This window comes from Meleagris gallopavo, chromosome 13 (assembly GCF_905368555.1).
Source record: "Meleagris gallopavo chromosome 13, MGAL_WU_HG_1.1, whole genome shotgun sequence".
Classification (NCBI taxonomy): Eukaryota; Metazoa; Chordata; class Aves; order Galliformes; family Phasianidae; genus Meleagris; species Meleagris gallopavo.
Window position 1 is genome coordinate 3857501 of NC_139416.1, and position 18231 is coordinate 3875731.

Sequence of the window (18231 nt, forward strand, 5' to 3'; positions counted from 1 at the left end):
TCAGTGGGATCAGAGTTCGAACGCTGTTTTAATAGAGATAAAAAAGATGGCTCTCTGGTTTTGTTACCATCCTTATTTAGCCAATGAACTGGTCATCTCTAGGCTGCAACAGGGGCCTTCATCCTTCACCTTCACAGAATCTTCTGTGTAAGCAACTGCATTTGTAAAACTATTCTGAATCTAGATAACCTTACAGGTAGCTGGAAACTTCCACATCTAACTGTGACCAGTGTGGTGTTAAAACCAAGCTGGTCAGAAACACTGCAGACAACCAAAGGCATCTCGATCTGACTCCAGTGTATGAGAGCTTGGAGGAGCACTGATGAGGACTGTGCCGCCGGTGACTTTGGCACCATGTGCTAACCTCTATCTCAATGTCTGCTTAGTCTGGACTTCCACTTCCTCTGGGAGAATGGTCATCAGCTGGGGCCAGAAGCCAAGAGGATTTGGATATCCAGCACTATCTAGCTCTTTTGCAACCCTCAGATTCAGTTTCTCAATACTGCAAGGATTGTTTGCTAAATGAAATAATCCCTCTAACTGAAAAGAAAATCATTATGTAAAAAATAGAAACAAGGCAAGCATCCTTTACGTGCCTTGTTACCGTGCAGCAATTAACAGGACCACTAAGAGTTAATTCTGATCCTGAGTGGGCCCAATCAGGTTTGTTTCTGCCATCTTATTAGGTTAAATAAATAGAAACTTCTTGCAATATCCATCCACAATGATAAGCAATTCCCACTATAATGGATGGCTAATATATAAATTCAGCCCACATCAGTTTTGTGTCAACTAGCAAAAACAGAAACAATGGAAACTAGACAGCCATGCCTCCACATAGGTCAACAACCAAGGTTATCTGTATTCAATTACTGGTATCTGCAAACTTGCATACTGTCAGCTGATCGTAGACTAAATGAAAACTTATCATGCACAGAGGCAGCAAATACATTTATTTGAAGCAGGCATCATATTAGTTCACTGGTTTGACTGTGGTTAAGGGAAAAAAAAGGGGTTATCAGTCTTTTGGGAAATTCTTTCAAATATAACCTGCAGCAAATATCTAAAATTGGGGATTATCTATGTTATAAATCTTTGTTCAAAAAGTAGAAAAGGAACAGAAATTACTCTGTAGCCCTCTAAGACGATAAATTATATTATTTAACAATAGATAAACTTAGGGCACCTTTCCTGTGGAGCAGCCCTATTGTGAATTCGGCTTTAATCTCCTTCACCTTAACATCTGTTCGGTGGAACCAAAGATTTGGCTGTTTCGGACACAGACAATAATTTGTTTGTTAACTGCTTCTCTGGAACAATACATCATTGCAGAAAACAAAGCCTACCAACACAACACGTTTTTATCTGTTTCCTCTATCTGTGTTCCTTTTTCCATAAGTGCAAGTTCAGTTTTTTGAACTGTTTTCCTAGTGATAATTTGTGATGCTGTTAGTTTCATAACCCTGGAAACATTTTTTTTTTTTTTCAACCTCCTTTTTCATCTTTGACCAACAGATGTTCTGTTCAAAACCTGTAAGTACTCATGAGGTACGTACTAGCAAATTATAATTTGCTAACGCCTCTGTGGAAGGAAAATGTCAATAAATATTTGTTATCGCTGGCCTGTTTGGAAACAAAGGCATTAGCTTAACAGAAGTTCACGTGCCAGACCTTTTTATGCATCTTTTCCAGCAGTTCATTCAATTAGGCATCTAACATTTTGTTTCTTTTCAGAAGAGGAAGTGAAAATAACCTCACAATCAAAAATAAAGCATAAAAGCATGAAGGCATCCTGTATTCCATGTAAAATAGCACTTCAGCTCATTTCAGGGATCTGAATGCGGCCACAGAGCTGAGCTGTAATCCAGGTCCAGCACTTCACCACTGCACACCAAAGCAGCAATCAAGGGCAGAAATCTAAATGCATGGCACTGTAATGCAGAGAAATGCCCCATTAACATCTGATTGCTGATAACTGCAATCCATAGCTATGGATAATCTCCCCTGGCCAAATGACTAAAATCAGACTTAACTGCAACTCCTCTAGCGAGACATACAGAGTATGCTTAGTTCTGACTTCACCCCATGTCAGTGTAGTCTGGACTCATCCTGCTACTGGAGGAGGAGGTAAAACTTAGTTTCTAGATGACTGAAAAAAGCAAATGCTATCATTTTCATACCTAGGTGGTGAGCTGCTAGAGGCATTCAGAACTGCCATGCAGAAATATCAGAAAAACTTACTTATGCCACCAGTGCAGCAAAGAACTCTTAACACATCCTTGCACTGTGCCATTCCACTTCAATCTGCTGCTTCTTGAACTCTTGTATCTCCCTCATTTTATCTCCGGGTGTGTCTGAAGCTGTAGTTCTATTCTAAAGACTAGGACTAACATCTAACACATGCTGTGATGATTTGACAAATCAGCCTCTGCACCACTAAAATGAATGCTGTTTTACAGCGTGGACTCCACTGCATGTGTTTGTTTCAGCTAGCACACACTACGTGGGCTGGAGCTTCCCTGCCTTCTCCATAGCTTTTTGTCCTCTTGTTGATGCAAAGACCAGAGGAGTTGCAGGGTGCATCCATTTACCTGGCTACAGTGGAGCATCCTTAAAATGCAAGAAACTAGCCATTCTAATGAGACAGAAATGGCTGCCACCTAAGGCAGGGGAATTTTTCCAAGTCTGAACTCTATGCAGGAAGCAACTTCTCAGTAGCTGCTTGTTTTATGGATTAATTTGAGGAGCTGATAAAGTTGATAAGAGGGCTCCTGAGGTGTTTCACAAATCAGGAGGACAGGGATCTGCATTTCTGAGAAGTCATATGCAGGAGTTTGGGTCTAGAAGAACTGTGACCTACTTAGAAGACTCTGACTTAAGCCCCAAATAATTCTCTTGCTCAAGCATGAATTACAAGCAGCTGAAGAAAGAAGAGCTTTCGCACTTGCGCTCCAGCCAACTTTGCCCACATCTAATGAGGAAAAGTAGGACTCGGTGCCATTTTGTATTCCCGTGATGTGGTGCAGATGGAGGCTCGGCACACGCTCCTCTGTCTCCCCTTGCAAAACGCAGAGCTGGAAAGCATCAGGTTGGAGAGCAGAGGAAGTGGTGGCTATGAGAAGCTGCTTCACCCATGGGAGCAGAATCAGCAGCAGATCTAGTGACTGGAGATGGCTGAACTGGAGGAAAATATTAAATGGCCCATGGCCAAAAGCTGGGGGAGTTAGAGCAGCAGCCATCCGTGGAGGGAGGGGAAAGGCTGAGCCATCACCTCAGCTTAACCAGCCTTGGCAGAGGCAAGGAGGGTGGCACACGGGGGCTGGCGTCAGCCCCGAGCTGGATGCAGGCCTCGCTTGTGTGCCACGCCCAGGCCCTGCCTGCAGCCATGTGGACCCATGTCCCATGGAAGGAGCACTGCAGTGAGTCAGCCTTCTGATGCAAGATGGGAACACAGCTGGGCTGGGCACTGCTGTGGGATTATAAACTGGAAAAAAATGGAAAAGCCCTTGGGGGAAGGGAATGCAACTGATGGGAGAAACATCAGAAGAGATGGGGAGCTTCATTCTCTGTGCATGCTTTGACCGCTGGGCTGTGGATGTGAGTGAGGCTCCTGAATTCTGTCATGGAGGCCACACTGGGCTGCCCGGCTGCACAAGCTGACAGTGCACAACACTACCTGCTCACTGTCCTGCAGGCAGGGTTTTGTCCAGCAAGAGAAAGGTTTTCTACATAAAAGGCCTTATGTTCAAAAGACACCATTTTAACTTGGCCGCAGCAGCATTGGGAATGCATACTGGGGAACAGGAAAAGTCCACGGGGCGGCTGTTGTCAGAAAACAGTTTCTGGAAAAAATTAAAGTTCTCTTGAGGCATGTAGAAAAATTCCAGGACACTGTATTATTACTGTTGTTATTATTACCCTTGATCTTTTGGAAGGTGGAGAAGGAGCGCATGCCGTTTTAAAGAAAGAAGACAGGACATCTGCAGCCTTTAAAAAGCAAAGCACAAAGGCTGCTGGGCTCTCCTTACAGCATTTTTAATTATCTTCCTTAAGTTTCCCAAATAAAAACACATCACATTGAGCCTCACCCAATAAAGCTATGTGGTAAATACAATACCCATTGTCTAATCAATATCATATTGCTCATGGCTTTAGCTCGTTCAATATCTGAGATCATTGCCTCCCTACTCACACCTACGGATGCCAATATCTGCTTAATGTTGGACAAACTGCAGTTGTCATTCCCTGTAACAGAGTTCTTTAATCTCATTAATAACCTACAGATACCAAAGTGCAGATTCAAGTAAAGCTGGCTGGAGCGTGCCAGATTTCCAGTGTGCGGTTTCAGCTCTGGGGTGGGGTGGGTTAAAGAGCCCTGGTCCTGGTGGGGCTGCAGCCCCTGCCCCACTGCTGCTGTGGTAAGGCATCCATGAACAAATTTTTTTTTTTAAAGTCAAATGCATAGAGTGAATAGGTAAGGGTATGAGCTCAGGCCAGATGCCATGACTAGGACACAGCGTATGACGGAAGCATATCCTCCAAAATACTCCTTCTGGGAAGCACTCTGCATGCAGGCATGCCACAGTGCCCACCCATCATCCCCACTGTAACCACTGGGCAAGCAAAGGGCAAGCAGCGAGAACGCGCCTGGCCCGAGGCCTGTCCCAGCAGTGCATCCATGAGCCCTGCAGCCCCACGCAGCTGTCCGGGCGTACTGCCGCCACGTCCAAGCTCAGCACGGCTCCGGGGAGCCCAAAATGTATCATGAAATAAAAACAGCTGCGAGGGAAACTCATATGACTAGGATAGGTGCCATCTACCAATTAACAGCCAGAAGTTTTGATCTGGAAAATCACATTTATTTTAATTGCTTCGCTGTTGTGTTCATAAAGAATTTGGCTCATTCTAGTATTTTCCTTATTAGATATACGATTTAACTTTGGAACAATGTAGTCATTAGTTCCATTGTTCCAGATTTTTCATCACGGGGAAATGAATGATGGAGACATGTTCTGCAAGGAAGATTGTTTATAAATATTTACCCTCGTCTTAACAGATATTTGTGTAATCCAGCTGAATTTTCTAGCACAGAATTCAACAGTTGTTAATCTGGCGCATGGCGAGCGGCACATTTCCTAACCTCTGAGTTTACCGAGTGATCTTACCAAGCAAAAGAACGCTTTTGTTTTATGATTATTTCCTTTGCAAGACTTAACTCTTTCCATTCCCTTCAATGGGAAGACGCGTGCATCCGATTGCCACCACCACTGCCATCCACTGACACACTGACCCCATGGTAGGCACTGCCATCAGAGCTCTGTGCCATGGACAGGATCAGGCCCTTCACATGGGGCTGGGAGGGGAGCCATAAAAAAATGCATGGGCCTTTCTGCTGGGAACAAGGCTGCTCAGCTGAAAGGAAATGGGAGGTGAAAAATGGAATTTGGCAGTTGTGTGCCGCTCCACCATTTGGTGCTTGTTGTGGGACTCCAGCAAAAGGGAGCTATCACTACGGGCATAATTTACTTGATTTTAAGGATCTGTATGAATTCTGGCACCAGACCAAGTAGCCATTAGCTATGAGGAGTGCTTCCCAATGCTCATTTGTTTTCCATGTGTGAATTTTCGCTCATCTCATTCTTTAGAAAAAAATTTTTCTTCATCAATTCCATGTGGAAAATACAACAAAAATCCAGATAATGAATTAATTCAAGAAACACAACAGTTTTTGTTCTTTTAAATGGAAAACTACTAGTTCTGGAATCAGACTGTCAGCCTGCTTTGATTTCTGATATCTTAAAGTTAAGTGTTATAAAATGATATGGTTGTTCACGTGCTCCAGGTTAGGCTTTCGGGCAAATTACCCTAAATAAGGTAACTCAATAGCTAGGTAGGCAGGCTTTAATGCTGTTATTATTAGGAAAATATCATTAATACGAGACATATGCGGGCCACTATTGCATCAGCAGGGCCTCACTCAGGCAGTATGTGGGAGCAGTGCTGTGGATCGCAGCAGCAGTGCTGGGCCTTCGAACACGTAACATGCCTTAGTCTTGAGGTCAAAATCTGTTAATGCAATTTTGAGTATAAGAACAAGAATTTAAAATCCATGTGGTTTTAATGCCATGTTCTGAGATGGGGGGGCAGGGTTTGTAGTGTTTCTTAATTTGGCCTGCTCACACTGAACGTGAACTCTTTCGAAATGTGTGTGTCACATTAAGACTAATTTGTGAGATATGATGAACAAAACAAAATCTTGTTCCATTTCTTTGCTCAAAAAGTTTGATTTTGGTTGTGTTTCAAATTATAAGGATCATTATTGGTAATTTGCATTTACTTCTTATTGAAGCATTACACAATAAACTGAAACTGTGTGTCAGATGTACTGCTTCCAAATAAGTGCGCTGAGATAAAGTGAGACCTCTCAGAGGATGCCTGCCTTCGCAACGAGTGTTCCCATTTCAAACAATTAATATGTTTGAATTTCTTCATTTTTGCGGTCTCGTAGCACAACTTATAGCTAAAGCACTGTGTTGAACACGCATATTTTGGACCAAGCTCTTCTCTGTGTCTATTTAACAGCTACTCACAGCTGTCTCTGCTTTAAACATATTGGGATAAAATTTCATTACAAAGCCTTGATGCAAAAAGAAAGAGAAAATGGATGCAGGAGGAAGGGCACAGGGTGAGCGTGCATTGCCAGCACCTCATGCAGCAGGACCATGCTGGCAGTGGGGGGTGAGTGGGGAGAGGGCAGGGGCGTCCTCAATCTGGGCACTGCAGGCATGGTGGGCCGTGCATCGCAAGCTGCTGCTGGAAAGCACACCTGCTGCCCTCAGATCTTAGCATGGAGGAGGGAAAGCTCCTATTCATTTCTCTGAGTGCTAAGACACAGAGAAGTGGTTCAGCCGTGCAGTAAGCACAGAGCAAGCAGCAGTGACAGTGACAGGAAGGTATTGGCCCTCTGGGTACCGGCCACCACCTGACTGCCATCCAGGAGCAGCCCTGCTGGAGCCTGCAGGAGACTGGTTTTAATGTGGCATATCTGCTTAACAGCTTTGCTGATCATGCTGCTGCTACATGTGCACATTTTAAATGTACTTTTAAATTTACTTTGAGGACTTCCTTTGACCTCCTGTAGCAGATGTGGGAACCCGTCAGCCTTGAGCTGCACACGGAGTACAGTGCAGCTCCTGCTGCCTGTGTCCCTCTGCTCCCATATGCAGCTTTGTGCTGCAGGCAGGGCTGCCACCATCCGCCCTGCACATTGCTGTGTAAACCAGTGTCATCTGCTGTGCCCCTACAGGTCCATGAGCCATGGCAGTGCCACAGCCCTGGGCAAGCCCCTCACTCCAGCAACGCTCTGTGATCTAACATACAGATGTACTGAAATGTCTTTATGTAGAGACACATAATGTGATACACACATATACATTTGTCTCCTTATCCATATTTCTGTGTATAAAGATACATACACAAAGAGCACAGTAACACTATTTGGTAGAGCAGATTACCTGCAACAAACGCTATTCTTCAACACAGTCACCACCATTAGCTCTGCATTTTCACCAGCAATGAACGAGAGCCCACATGCCACACTTGTACAAATCTGCACCAGCAGAGGTAACCACTGTCCCTGCCCACCACTTCACTCACATCCACTGGCTGGTCTCCATAATTATTCAGCAAGAGTTGATGAATGTCCGTGATGCTTTTTTTTTTTTTTTAAACTTACCTGTTCCTGGGAGTTCTCCCTTGAGCTCTGCACCTGATGGAGGTGTTACTGTGGTCAGGCACTGCTTTCACTGCACCCGTGATCAGCCTTGCTGAGTCCACCTTCGGTGCCTTTAACACGAACATCTCTCATTCAGTCACCAAGGCTGCAGAATCCTTTTTCTAAAATTTAAATTATAACCCCAACAATTATGATATGAAGTTAAACTCTTATGTTGGCTTATAGCCTGAGTGTGCCACGATGCCACCAGCAAGGCACCATGCTCAGGCCTTGCAGCAAGCAGCCCCACGTGCCAATGAGGGCTGGCATGGCGCCGGCTCTGCTACCCACAGGCACAACTTTACACAAAGAAAGTAGAACATTTTTAAAAAACAACAACTCCTTTTCACTTTCTCAGTGAACGCATGTCTGTTTTATGGTGCAACAGGCCTGGATTTGCAAGGCTTCATTCTTCTGGTTTGCAGTACCAGAAACATACTACTATCTGTGCAAATAAAGCATTTTCTCCAAGAACATGCCTAATAGTTCGAGTCAGTCTACCAGATGGGTTGTAAAACACTTTGAAACAACTCCACTCGAAGGATATTGTACTCCTGGAGCTGTATGTTTGGTTTATTATAAACAGAGCTTTCTAAGTAAAAAACATAGAAATGCTGTCTACTTCTGAAGCAATTTGACATGTGGAGCTGCTCTAGATCTCTGCAGAAACAGAACTGAATTTATCACTCCCCCTAAATATCAAAGGGTCTCGAGAAGCAGCCGTATCACTTTGGGTCTTTGTAACTGGAAGGCAGTGCGGGTGACTGACAAGCCCACATACTTTTAATTTATCAGCATTCGGCAGCCTCCCTGCCGTGAGCCAGCTCCAGATCTTCCTGAGTGAGCTCCTGCTCCTCAGCAGCACTGCAGGACAGCATCCCAGTCCATAGGGTAGCAGTTCGCCCTTTTTGTCCCCAGATGTGGCCACAGGATGGTCCATGGCCCCACCGTGTCCACCCTCACTGCCAGAGGTGATGCCCACACACCAGCCCTGTCTCCTCCCCTCCCTCCCAGCTCACCCCATGGCGATGCTCGCTCCCCAGTCACGGTCCAACCCAGGACACCCAGTGACCAGACCAGCCAGCTGGCACACAGTGTGGCAGAGGCAGTGAAGCCAGGGATGTGCTCCTAGTGGCACCCACTGACAGAGGCCAGGCCTGAAGCACTGGGCCTGGCTGCGGGGCACCCGTGTCCTCAATGGCACTATGGCCACCCCATTTCAGATCCTGCCTCATCAGTCACACCTCACTGTGTGACCTTTCCATTGTAAAATGGTCCTCTGGGACTGGCTCTGTAGACAGGGCCATTGCATCTCCCTAGAAGCTGGGAGAAGCTCAAGTCAGTGAGTTTCTATACCATGGAAGAACCAGCAGTGGCTTGGGGGCTCATTTTTATCTCCAAGTCAGTGGTAACATCTCCTTCCACCATCTCACATTTGGGTTGACTTCCATATTGGCAAGGCTCAGGAGACCTGGGAAGGGCAGTGAAGCACTGGCCAACACTTACCATTTCCAGTCACTGTTTCACTCTTTTTTCAGAGCCCGAGACACTGGGATTGTCCCTGTAAAACACAATTAGTGCCTGCATTATGATTTGTTAAACATCACCCAGAAGAGAAAAGCTAAGAGGATTTTTAATCTGAATTTGTACAGGCTTTTCTGTCATTCTTTAAGCAGCTCCGTTATTATTTTTCCCATAATTTGTATAAAGTACTTAGCATTCAAAACAGAGCCTTTTTAACCTTTTGCCCAACTTAGCTTTATGTACTTTAAAAAAAAAAGAAGAGGGGCGGGGGGGACTGGAGATGGAGAGGGAGAGAAACCCTTTAAGTGCCCTGGGCCTGGGTTCCTTCAGTGTGCAGGCTGTAAATGTTTTACTTTGATTTGAGATACATGACAATAAATTAGGGGACATTTATCAAAGCTGCTTTGTTGCATTGCTGACAAAAGCTGCTTTTTGCATAAATTACTGCATTATACAAATACACTTAGCAGGATCCTGTTTCTTTGATGTTAGTGGAGGAGATTTATGTCCAATGGAGTTTTTATTTATCTGCCCTGTTCACCTCAACAAGGGCAGGACATATTCCTCAATTAGTTCCATACCCCTAGAAATGACATATATATCTCACAACTAGAAACAGAGAAATTTAAACAAAACAACACAAAAAAGCAAGTGCACTTTTTCTGGCAAGTCTAAACTACCGTACGGCGTAAAAAGTAAATATTAGGCTGGCGCTCTGTCTTTGAAATCTTTGTTCTGAGATGACTTTGAAAACTATTTAAGTTAGCTAATTTTTACAAAACAATATTCCCTTTACAGAAAAGCTTTTCTAGACTTCATTAAGGGACTAAGTAAATACGAGTCCACTTCAACAAATACTTGGTATCCAAATAAGTAGGTTAAAAGAATAGATTCCCTGTGTGTAATCCTCTGTGGAACCGTATTTATGCTAAAATCTCTTTCGATGAATATCTAATAAACTAATGATGGGCACTGTAGGCTAAATGGTGAATTAAGATGGTTAAAAAGGAACTTGTCAAATGAATAAATTGGCTAAACAGTCACTTTTCTAAAATGAATACAGAATCTCTTGAACACAGTTTGGAGCACCATTCTTCTGCCACTCACCATCTCCAGCCCTCAGCTCACACGTAATTTATTTTGTCACTGGGTCACCGGTTCATGCAGCCCTACGTGGCAACGTGGAGTTGTTACTATACGATAGCCTGGAATAATTCCACAGAACTCCTTTCTGTCCCGGATTTAAAAGCAAAAAGGAAACACAAAGCAACCTGCAAAGGCTCAGCAGAGGGAGCTGAGTGGTGAGGACCACAGTGGCTTCACAGTGCTGGTCCTGGGGTTCTCTAGCAGTACCCAAGCCAATGAGCCATCTTGGTGGAAGCAAAACTCAAATTTCCCACTGCCCTTCCCATCACACACACAGTAATGCTCATTGGTCATTGATTTGTTTCTTAATCACCTCTGAGCAAGACCATGCAGAGGAGAGCATCTGAGGACAGCCCATGCTGCCAGGCTGCTGTGTGCCCTGAAGCCCAGCCCAGAGAGAGAGGGAAGGCAAGCTCCTCTGAAAATTCAGTGAACACAGGAAAACAATAAAATTACACCAAAATAGACTTTCATTATTCAGGCAGCTCTGGGGACCAGATTCCACCCAGCGCATTTCAATGATCCCAGACAATGGATTACCATCATAATTTGTTCTTAAAGTCTGTTTAATTGGCTTACTTAGCCACCTGTTCAGAAGAGTTACCAGGAAAACAGCAGTTCTGCTCCATTTCTGAGCTCCAACCGTTCATCATTCCACCTCCTTCTCTTCCAGCTGCTATAAAATACCAAGCAATGTCTAGCACAGATTTAAAAATAATCTCCTCGTTAGCCAAAATGCAACGTAACCAACCAGGAGGGAGCTGCAAAGCTGCAACAACAACATGCTGATAGGGGCATGTACTCACTGGCTGTTCCTAGTGGAACACTAGGAACATAGTATTATACATGCATGTACAGTCATGGTGTAAAAACGTAAAGCCTGATATGCATATTCAAGGCATGTAAATATCACAGAATCATAGAATGGCCTGGGTTGAAAAGAACCACAATGCTCATTCAGTTCCAACCCCCTGCTATGTGCAGGGTCACCAACCAGCAGACCAGGCTGCCCAGAGCCACATCCAGCCTGGCCTTGAATGCCTCCAGGGATGGGGCATCCACAGCCTCCTTGGGCAACCTGTTCCGCTGCCTCACCATGCTCTGGGTGAAAAACTTCCTCCTAATATCCAACCTAAACCTAAACCTCCCCTGTCTCAGTTTAAAACCATTCCCACTTGTCCTATCACTATCCACCCTCATAGTCATTCCCCCTCCTGTTTATGTGCTCCTTTCAAATATTGGAAGGCCACAAAGCACCCTTCCAGCTTAATTCTATGAATCACTTTCACATTAAGACAAACCATAAAAACAGAGGAAATCCAGCCGAGGCCTTTGAAAATGCTGTGGGTTACTGTGACAAACAAGAGTGAAGGGAGGCAGGGGCACGAAGTCGCACTGAGCACTGAGTGCCATGCTCACCATGCACTGCAGCCGCAGGGCTGCACCAGCTCGCATCCCGCTCACAGCAAGCAAACGCTCCTGGCAGGGGCGAGCAAACACTGCCTCTGCTCACTGCTGGGAGCACAACGGCTGCGTAATCTAAACAGACAGCAGCATGTAAAAATGTAAATATTTGCTATTGGTTAATACAGTCCTAAGTTACTGCTGGAGCCAGCTGCTTTGGTTTTTGTGCACAGGGACGTCTATGTGCAACCCGCTCCTCGTGGATTTCAGTAGAGAAATATTTTTAAGAAGCCATTATCTAAACTGCTGATGTAATAAGGCGCTGGTATATGAAATACACTTAATAACTCAACTTTAGTTATTTATTGTGAACGAGGGTGCATTCTCCTTGATTCCATTTCCCAGCGAAATATAAGTGGAGCTTTCATCATGAGTGCTTGAATTTATGGCAAGCAGACCAAGTGACATTAAGAAAGCCACACAATCCCTTCATTCAGGCTTTAATAAGGAAGCCAAGGAAAAATTATCCAAGCTGGTTTGCGGGTGACAGCACAAGAACTTTTTGGAGTCAGAAAGTTAGCACGGAGGCTCCCTGTCAGCCCATTAAAAAGCAAGGTTGGCATTCCCCGATATTGGAACCATGTGTGCAGAGGAATTTTTCTTCTGGTAAGACATTCCAAATATTGTCCCAGAGCCAAACACTTCGGTGTTAGACTAATTTAAGCAGTATGTTGGAATCAGCTCTCAGGACTTTGATCATATGGAGATCGTTTGTTACAAATTGAACTAACCCAGTCTCTATTTCTGGTGGATCAGAACTATGGATTTGTTGAATTAAATGCCTCATTTAATGCAGTTTGCACATGAAAAGAAAGCTGCACTCAGGAATCTGATAGTGAATTTTTCACCTAACCAACAGGTCTACTTTTTTATTACTTTTAAACCTAATCCATACTCAGTCCACACTGTTCTTAATAAGCCTGAGGCTGTTTAGAGTGAAGGTTTAAATCAGCTCATATGTTATGGGGGGAAAGCATCACTGAATTATCAAACCGTGTAATAAGGAACACATTTGAATCCAATTCAAGAAATAATTTTATGAAGAAAAATAAATTAGTCCTTGGTTGTTATTTACCATCCAAATAGCGCAGTGCTCTTTCATGACAACAGTGGAGGGAAAGCTGAAAAATGATTTTGCAGACATAGGATTTGTTTTCCTGCTTCTCACCGCTGTCCCCGTTTCTGCAGCTGAGCTATTGTGAGGGTTAAAAGTGCACAAAATAAAGCATTTCCACATATGGCTGCACTTTCTTTCCATTTCTTGAAGTTATAATGTCTTTAACTGTTGATAATGATATTATAAACTGTCATTTAGTGAATTCTGAGTATATTAAATACATGAAACAAAGATGTGAGATTCCAGCTGGACCTTGATCAGAAAAGCCGAAATGTGACTCACAAGGACTGCAGATAGTGACGTGCAGGGCTCACAAGGGAGGCTGTGAACAGGTAGCTGCTATCACAAGGGAATAAAACAAAAGAAAAGTGGGATGAAACACAAAAATGGATTCTCAGATGGCTGAGTACTTTGCAGGAGAGCTGTGCATGCAGTCATTGGTGCACTGCTACTCACTGGGCTGAGAAGTCAAGTGTGTCATTGTTCTCTGCCTCGAGGAATTCACGATTTATACTGTTTTCAACAGGTTTTCATACTGAGTCCCATGCAATGTAACAGCAGGACTCTGTTAGGTCCCAGGAAACCTCCTTTCCTGAGCGAAGAAGAAAAACCCGGGTACGTGGAGGGGATTTCTGGAGCCTGCCTTACTTTTGTGCTGGTGAAGCAGAGCAAAGCCATTCTCTGGCACAAACAGCCTGTGTTCACTCAGCTCTTGGTTACAGGCGCATCTGGCCACTGCAGCTGGAAGCGGGACAAAGCTTGGGAAAAGGATGAAAGAAAATCATGAACTCATTGTCAGCCCAGAACAAGACTCTCCCAAATAATCAGGACCTTTGTTGGGTCTTAGGTACAGGAGAAGAAAACAGTGACATGCAAGCAGAACGGCCATACCCTGAGCCCGACCAGGGCATGTTCAGCCCCCAGCCCCCGGGGCACCATTTCCACCAGGGCAACACAGGGCCCAGGCCAACCATCCTGAGACCATACTGGCCTCCATGGAGCCACTGAACCTACATCTCTTCTGTAGGTTCTGCCAGCACTGAGGCTGCCACAGCCAATGCGGGACACAAGAAAGCAACAGAGAAGCAGCAGGAAAGTGTGTCTTGAGTCCCAAATCCACACCTGGGTGAAGGATCTCCCTTGAGTTGTCCCTCCCCACTCATTACACAAAGGGAGCAGAGTTCATTCCTCATAAAGAGAAGGGAAACTGTACCTCTAAATAAATAATAATAATAAAAACGATAAAAAACAGTTATAAAGCAGATACTGATTTATACACACACACACACACACACACATATATATTTTATTGGCAAATAAAGAAAGATCAGATCTTTAATGAAATCAGGATGGGTTTGGGACGTGAACTTGAGCTGAACTCCCCAGATTTTCATGGAACTTCAATTAAAAGAGTTTCAGAGGAGTTGTTGAAAGCCAAGCACTTGCCATCGAAAGCTTAATTTAAAATGAGGAGCGTTTTTACACCACATTTCCCAGTGAGATTCCACCCCTGATCCTAATTATGTATTTTTTTCTTGATAAGTTTTCTTGCTTTACTGATCAGCAGTGTAGCAATGTATATGGATTCAGTTCCCAGCATACATAGTAGTTATACTGATAGCAGAGCCCATCGATATTCAGCAGAAAATTAACCTGCTCTTTCCACTGTGAAACCAGTGGTGAAACTTCAGTCAACTCCTGTTATCGTGAGCAATAGGTAAGGATTTAGAAGTCTGATAAATGCTAAGGCCAGCAAAAAAAAAGAAAGTCTTTTTGGGGAGAGGAGTTAAATCTGGTCTCAGACAGCAGAACAGCACAAAATAAGATAAAATAGAGATAGTGGTTTAATCTAAGCTGCCTGTTCTCATACAATCTTAGTTATATGAGGCCGATACAAAGCCTCACTGTAGGGCCCTTCTGAATGCCAGAAAAGTCAGGCAACTCGGTTCTGGAGCACTGCTTTGAGACATCAGCTCTGCTTTGTTGGATGTGCCACAGTTCAACCTGAGAATCACTCTCCAGGGATGGGAAGGGAAGAGGAACTGTGGCTGAAATGAGACAGCAGAGCCTAAAGCATCAGTGGCCCAAAAGCACTAATGGAAACGATCTTGTTGTAAGCAGGTACTGGGAAAAATTTACTTGGAAACCATTTAAATAAATACTTTACAGAACATCGTGGAATAGGAGAGATTTTGAAATAGATTTAACCAACAATGGATAGAAGTGCGTCTAAATTAACGAAATTCAGTGCTGTGTCACAGACACAGCTACAGAGGCATACCTGGTATGCTGAGGGCTCAGACCTCTCCCTCTGCCCAGATCACTGCAATGCATTGAACAGCTGCATGCCCACAAGCTATAACAGAGCTGGAGGGTAAGGAGCAGGTACCCTACTTCCAAGGTTGAGCATGCAAGTGGCAACAAGAAGAAGACTAAAAGGTTTCCAATTAAAACATCAATTTCCCTTATTTCTTCTATTTGTATTTTACCCTGATTGTTTCTCCTGCAGTCCAAAGACTGCAGAGACTCCTTATTTACCCCACAGGGTTGGTCCTGCCCTGCAAAAACCCCACAGTGTGGGGAGATGGGGCAGCCAGCTGCTCCCAGACCCACTCTGTGTGACTTAGGAGCAGTGAAGCTGAGGCCTCCTGGTGCTGTTCAAACCCCAGCAACCTTGGAGAGCAACATGGCAGCAGCCTCGCCACTCCATCAGCTCTGTTCAGTGGGTACCAGAGGCCCAAGCACTGGGACGTGCCGCTGAACCATGTGCTTGGAGCAGTGTTAGCACCCAGCCACAGAGCTGGGGAGGGTTCAGGGAAGCAGGCTTGCGAGCTGCTATCTCCTTGGGCCCGCTGCTCCCAAAATGCCCAGGATTTCAGACAACAAGAACCTTCCAGAAGATGCATGCATCCTGCTACTAGGCAATAAGAGAAATATCAAAGCAGACTTTTCTCTCTGCTCACACACTCCACTCGCAGTTTCCCATTTTACAGAGACCAACGCTATTTAAAACTCCAGATCCAGTAAATCTTTTGTTTTTTGTTAAATAACAAAGAAAATGGTTCCTCGCAGTTTTATGGGAAGCCATCAATCTTTCCCAAAGCGACTTACAGTACTGAAGAAAATAAACACTGCTGCGTATGTAAAGCAGAGCAGAAAGGCTGCAGTCATGGGCAAAGCACTGCTTTCTGTAGCAGCAGAAACATATTAAAGACAAATGTACTCCACTGAAAGTGACATAAATAAGTGGATTTCCCATCTGAAACATTGTTTTTAGCAAGAGAAGCTTTTAATCCCCTTAAGTTCATTTCTAATCTGTCTTGGAAGTGCTTGTCTAAAGAATATTACATTGATATAAAGGATTTAATTTATTAAAACTAAACAGCAGCCAGCATACTACTAAGGAATATCTTGTACGCAGTACTCTCCCAAATGAATAAAGCTGCTACAGGTAGAAAAAAAATGCACACACACTTTGGCACAGCATTCATTAAAATTTCACACATTATGTTCCTGCGCTTTCCTGCTCGGTGTGCTTTTCCCAATAAAGCAAACACTTTAGAATTCATAATACCTCTTTATCCCATGTGCACAAGTGACCTCTTCTCCTTTATGCACCCAGCAAATGAGCAAGTACAAAAGGGAATAGAGTAAGCAGAAAACTAAACATGCCCTCTCCTACCCAAGAGCATAAAGGGAAGGAGAGCAGAGGTTCTCTGCAGGGTTCAGCGCAGCCCCTACCAGGATGCCAGTGCTCTCGCTACCCATCAGTTTTGGCTGGTGCACACTGTGTAGACAGCATCAATTATGCAGTTCATCAGTCAATTAATTTTATGGGATCTTTCTTAAAGTAGCGGTTGAGGGAAACAAAAGCTGCCTTCAAACTACATTAAAATCACTCGTTAGCCACAAATCTGGCAGACTATTTAATAAGCCGCAAGAAGCCAACCACCAAATGACAAAATGGCCTTCTTGTCTTTTCCTGAACACGTGGAAATTTCTCCATGTTCCCAAAGCCCAACTGGAGGCATCTCCATGGCCTCCCCGGCAGGGCTCAGTACACCCCAACTGGGGAAATGACATTACAGAATTTTTGTGAACATGAATAACCAACTGTCTAAAGGAAGTTTTCGTCCATGAGGAACAACGTACACATTCAAAATATGCTGTTATATACACAGCACCTTTCCCGAGCTGTACAGCTCAATACAGTATAGATTTTCATGGTTTTGTTCCTGTGTCTTGCCAAAAGATATTTATGGAGAAAATTCTACACCCCTATGGCACAGCACATGCACTGCGCCATATTGTACCTTACACCCACTGATTTTTTTCTGAAGTCACAATGGAAGTGAAGAACACTTATGCAAATCAGATCAGCATTTGGACAATAATTATTGCCCTGGGTCTTAAGTAAAATTATACATTACATAGTTTGCATTCATTTAAAATAGCCAGCAGCCACATCACCTCCATTTTGAGCCTCACATAGCTGAAGTCATACAGGGTCAGGACTGGCCAGTGCTGGAAGGTCCCAAAGAGGCATGTGGAGGCATTATTCAGGGATTAAGGTTTTAAACCTGCAGAGAAAAGTATTCATGGGGAGACAGGATAGTACCAGGTGTTTTTTCACAAGCCAGTGAAACAAGGGTGTTGGTGCTGACTAAACACCACCTAGCCAGTCTGACCAAAAAGAAGAGCCAACACTGATGCTAGTTCTTGCTCTACTAGACTATGCCAAAATACAGACTCCTCGCACTGCCACACACACCACTGCTACAGCCCCAGCATTATCAGCACATGCTGAAGTGAGACCTTCCTGAGTTCTCAGAGAACAATGTCCATGAACCTGAGTCTTCTTCCAGAGAGACATCTTTGCAATGATCTGTGTCCTTGTACACACAGCAGTACGGTTTCCAAGGGTTCATCTGTGTCCTGACCAAATTCTACCCACTGAAAAGGTCTGTGGCTATTTTCAAATCGTTCTACATTACCTGGGTTGGATTTCACAGGTAATGATCTTCCCAGGGGTGTTATATAAGTGCACAGTTTAACAAAATAAACAAGGGTAATAGCAAAAAAAAAAAAAAAAAACCCTCTCTTGTAGGAAAAAAATAATTACCACAGACAGTACAGGTTTCTGTCTAGTAGGAAATCCCTTTTCTTTCCTGTGTTCTTCCCACCATTTCAGGCAGTGCTGCAGCAC

At 44.1% G+C, this 18231-nt stretch overlaps 1 protein-coding gene and 1 long non-coding RNA gene across 4 annotated transcripts in view; one reads left to right on the forward strand and one right to left on the reverse strand.

The window, feature by feature from the left end:
* LOC146543469 (uncharacterized) overlaps positions 1–6381 on the forward strand; it is a 208635-nt gene extending 202254 nt beyond the window's left edge. The window contains exon 15 of the mRNA XM_085235332.1: positions 1735–6381. Coding sequence (XP_085091458.1) covers positions 1735–1746 — 12 coding nt within the window. The 3' untranslated portion in view covers positions 1747–6381. The remainder of the gene's footprint in view (positions 1–1734) is intronic.
* Positions 1–18231, reverse strand: part of LOC104912960 (uncharacterized) — a 176986-nt gene that overhangs the window by 47948 nt on the left and 110807 nt on the right. For all 3 annotated transcript variants that reach the window (XR_014886229.1, XR_014886230.1, XR_014886231.1), the window contains exons 7-8: positions 9281–9335; positions 7736–7896 (exon numbers count right to left, since the gene is read on the reverse strand). This is a non-coding gene — a long non-coding RNA (uncharacterized LOC104912960). The remainder of the gene's footprint in view (positions 1–7735; positions 7897–9280; positions 9336–18231) is intronic.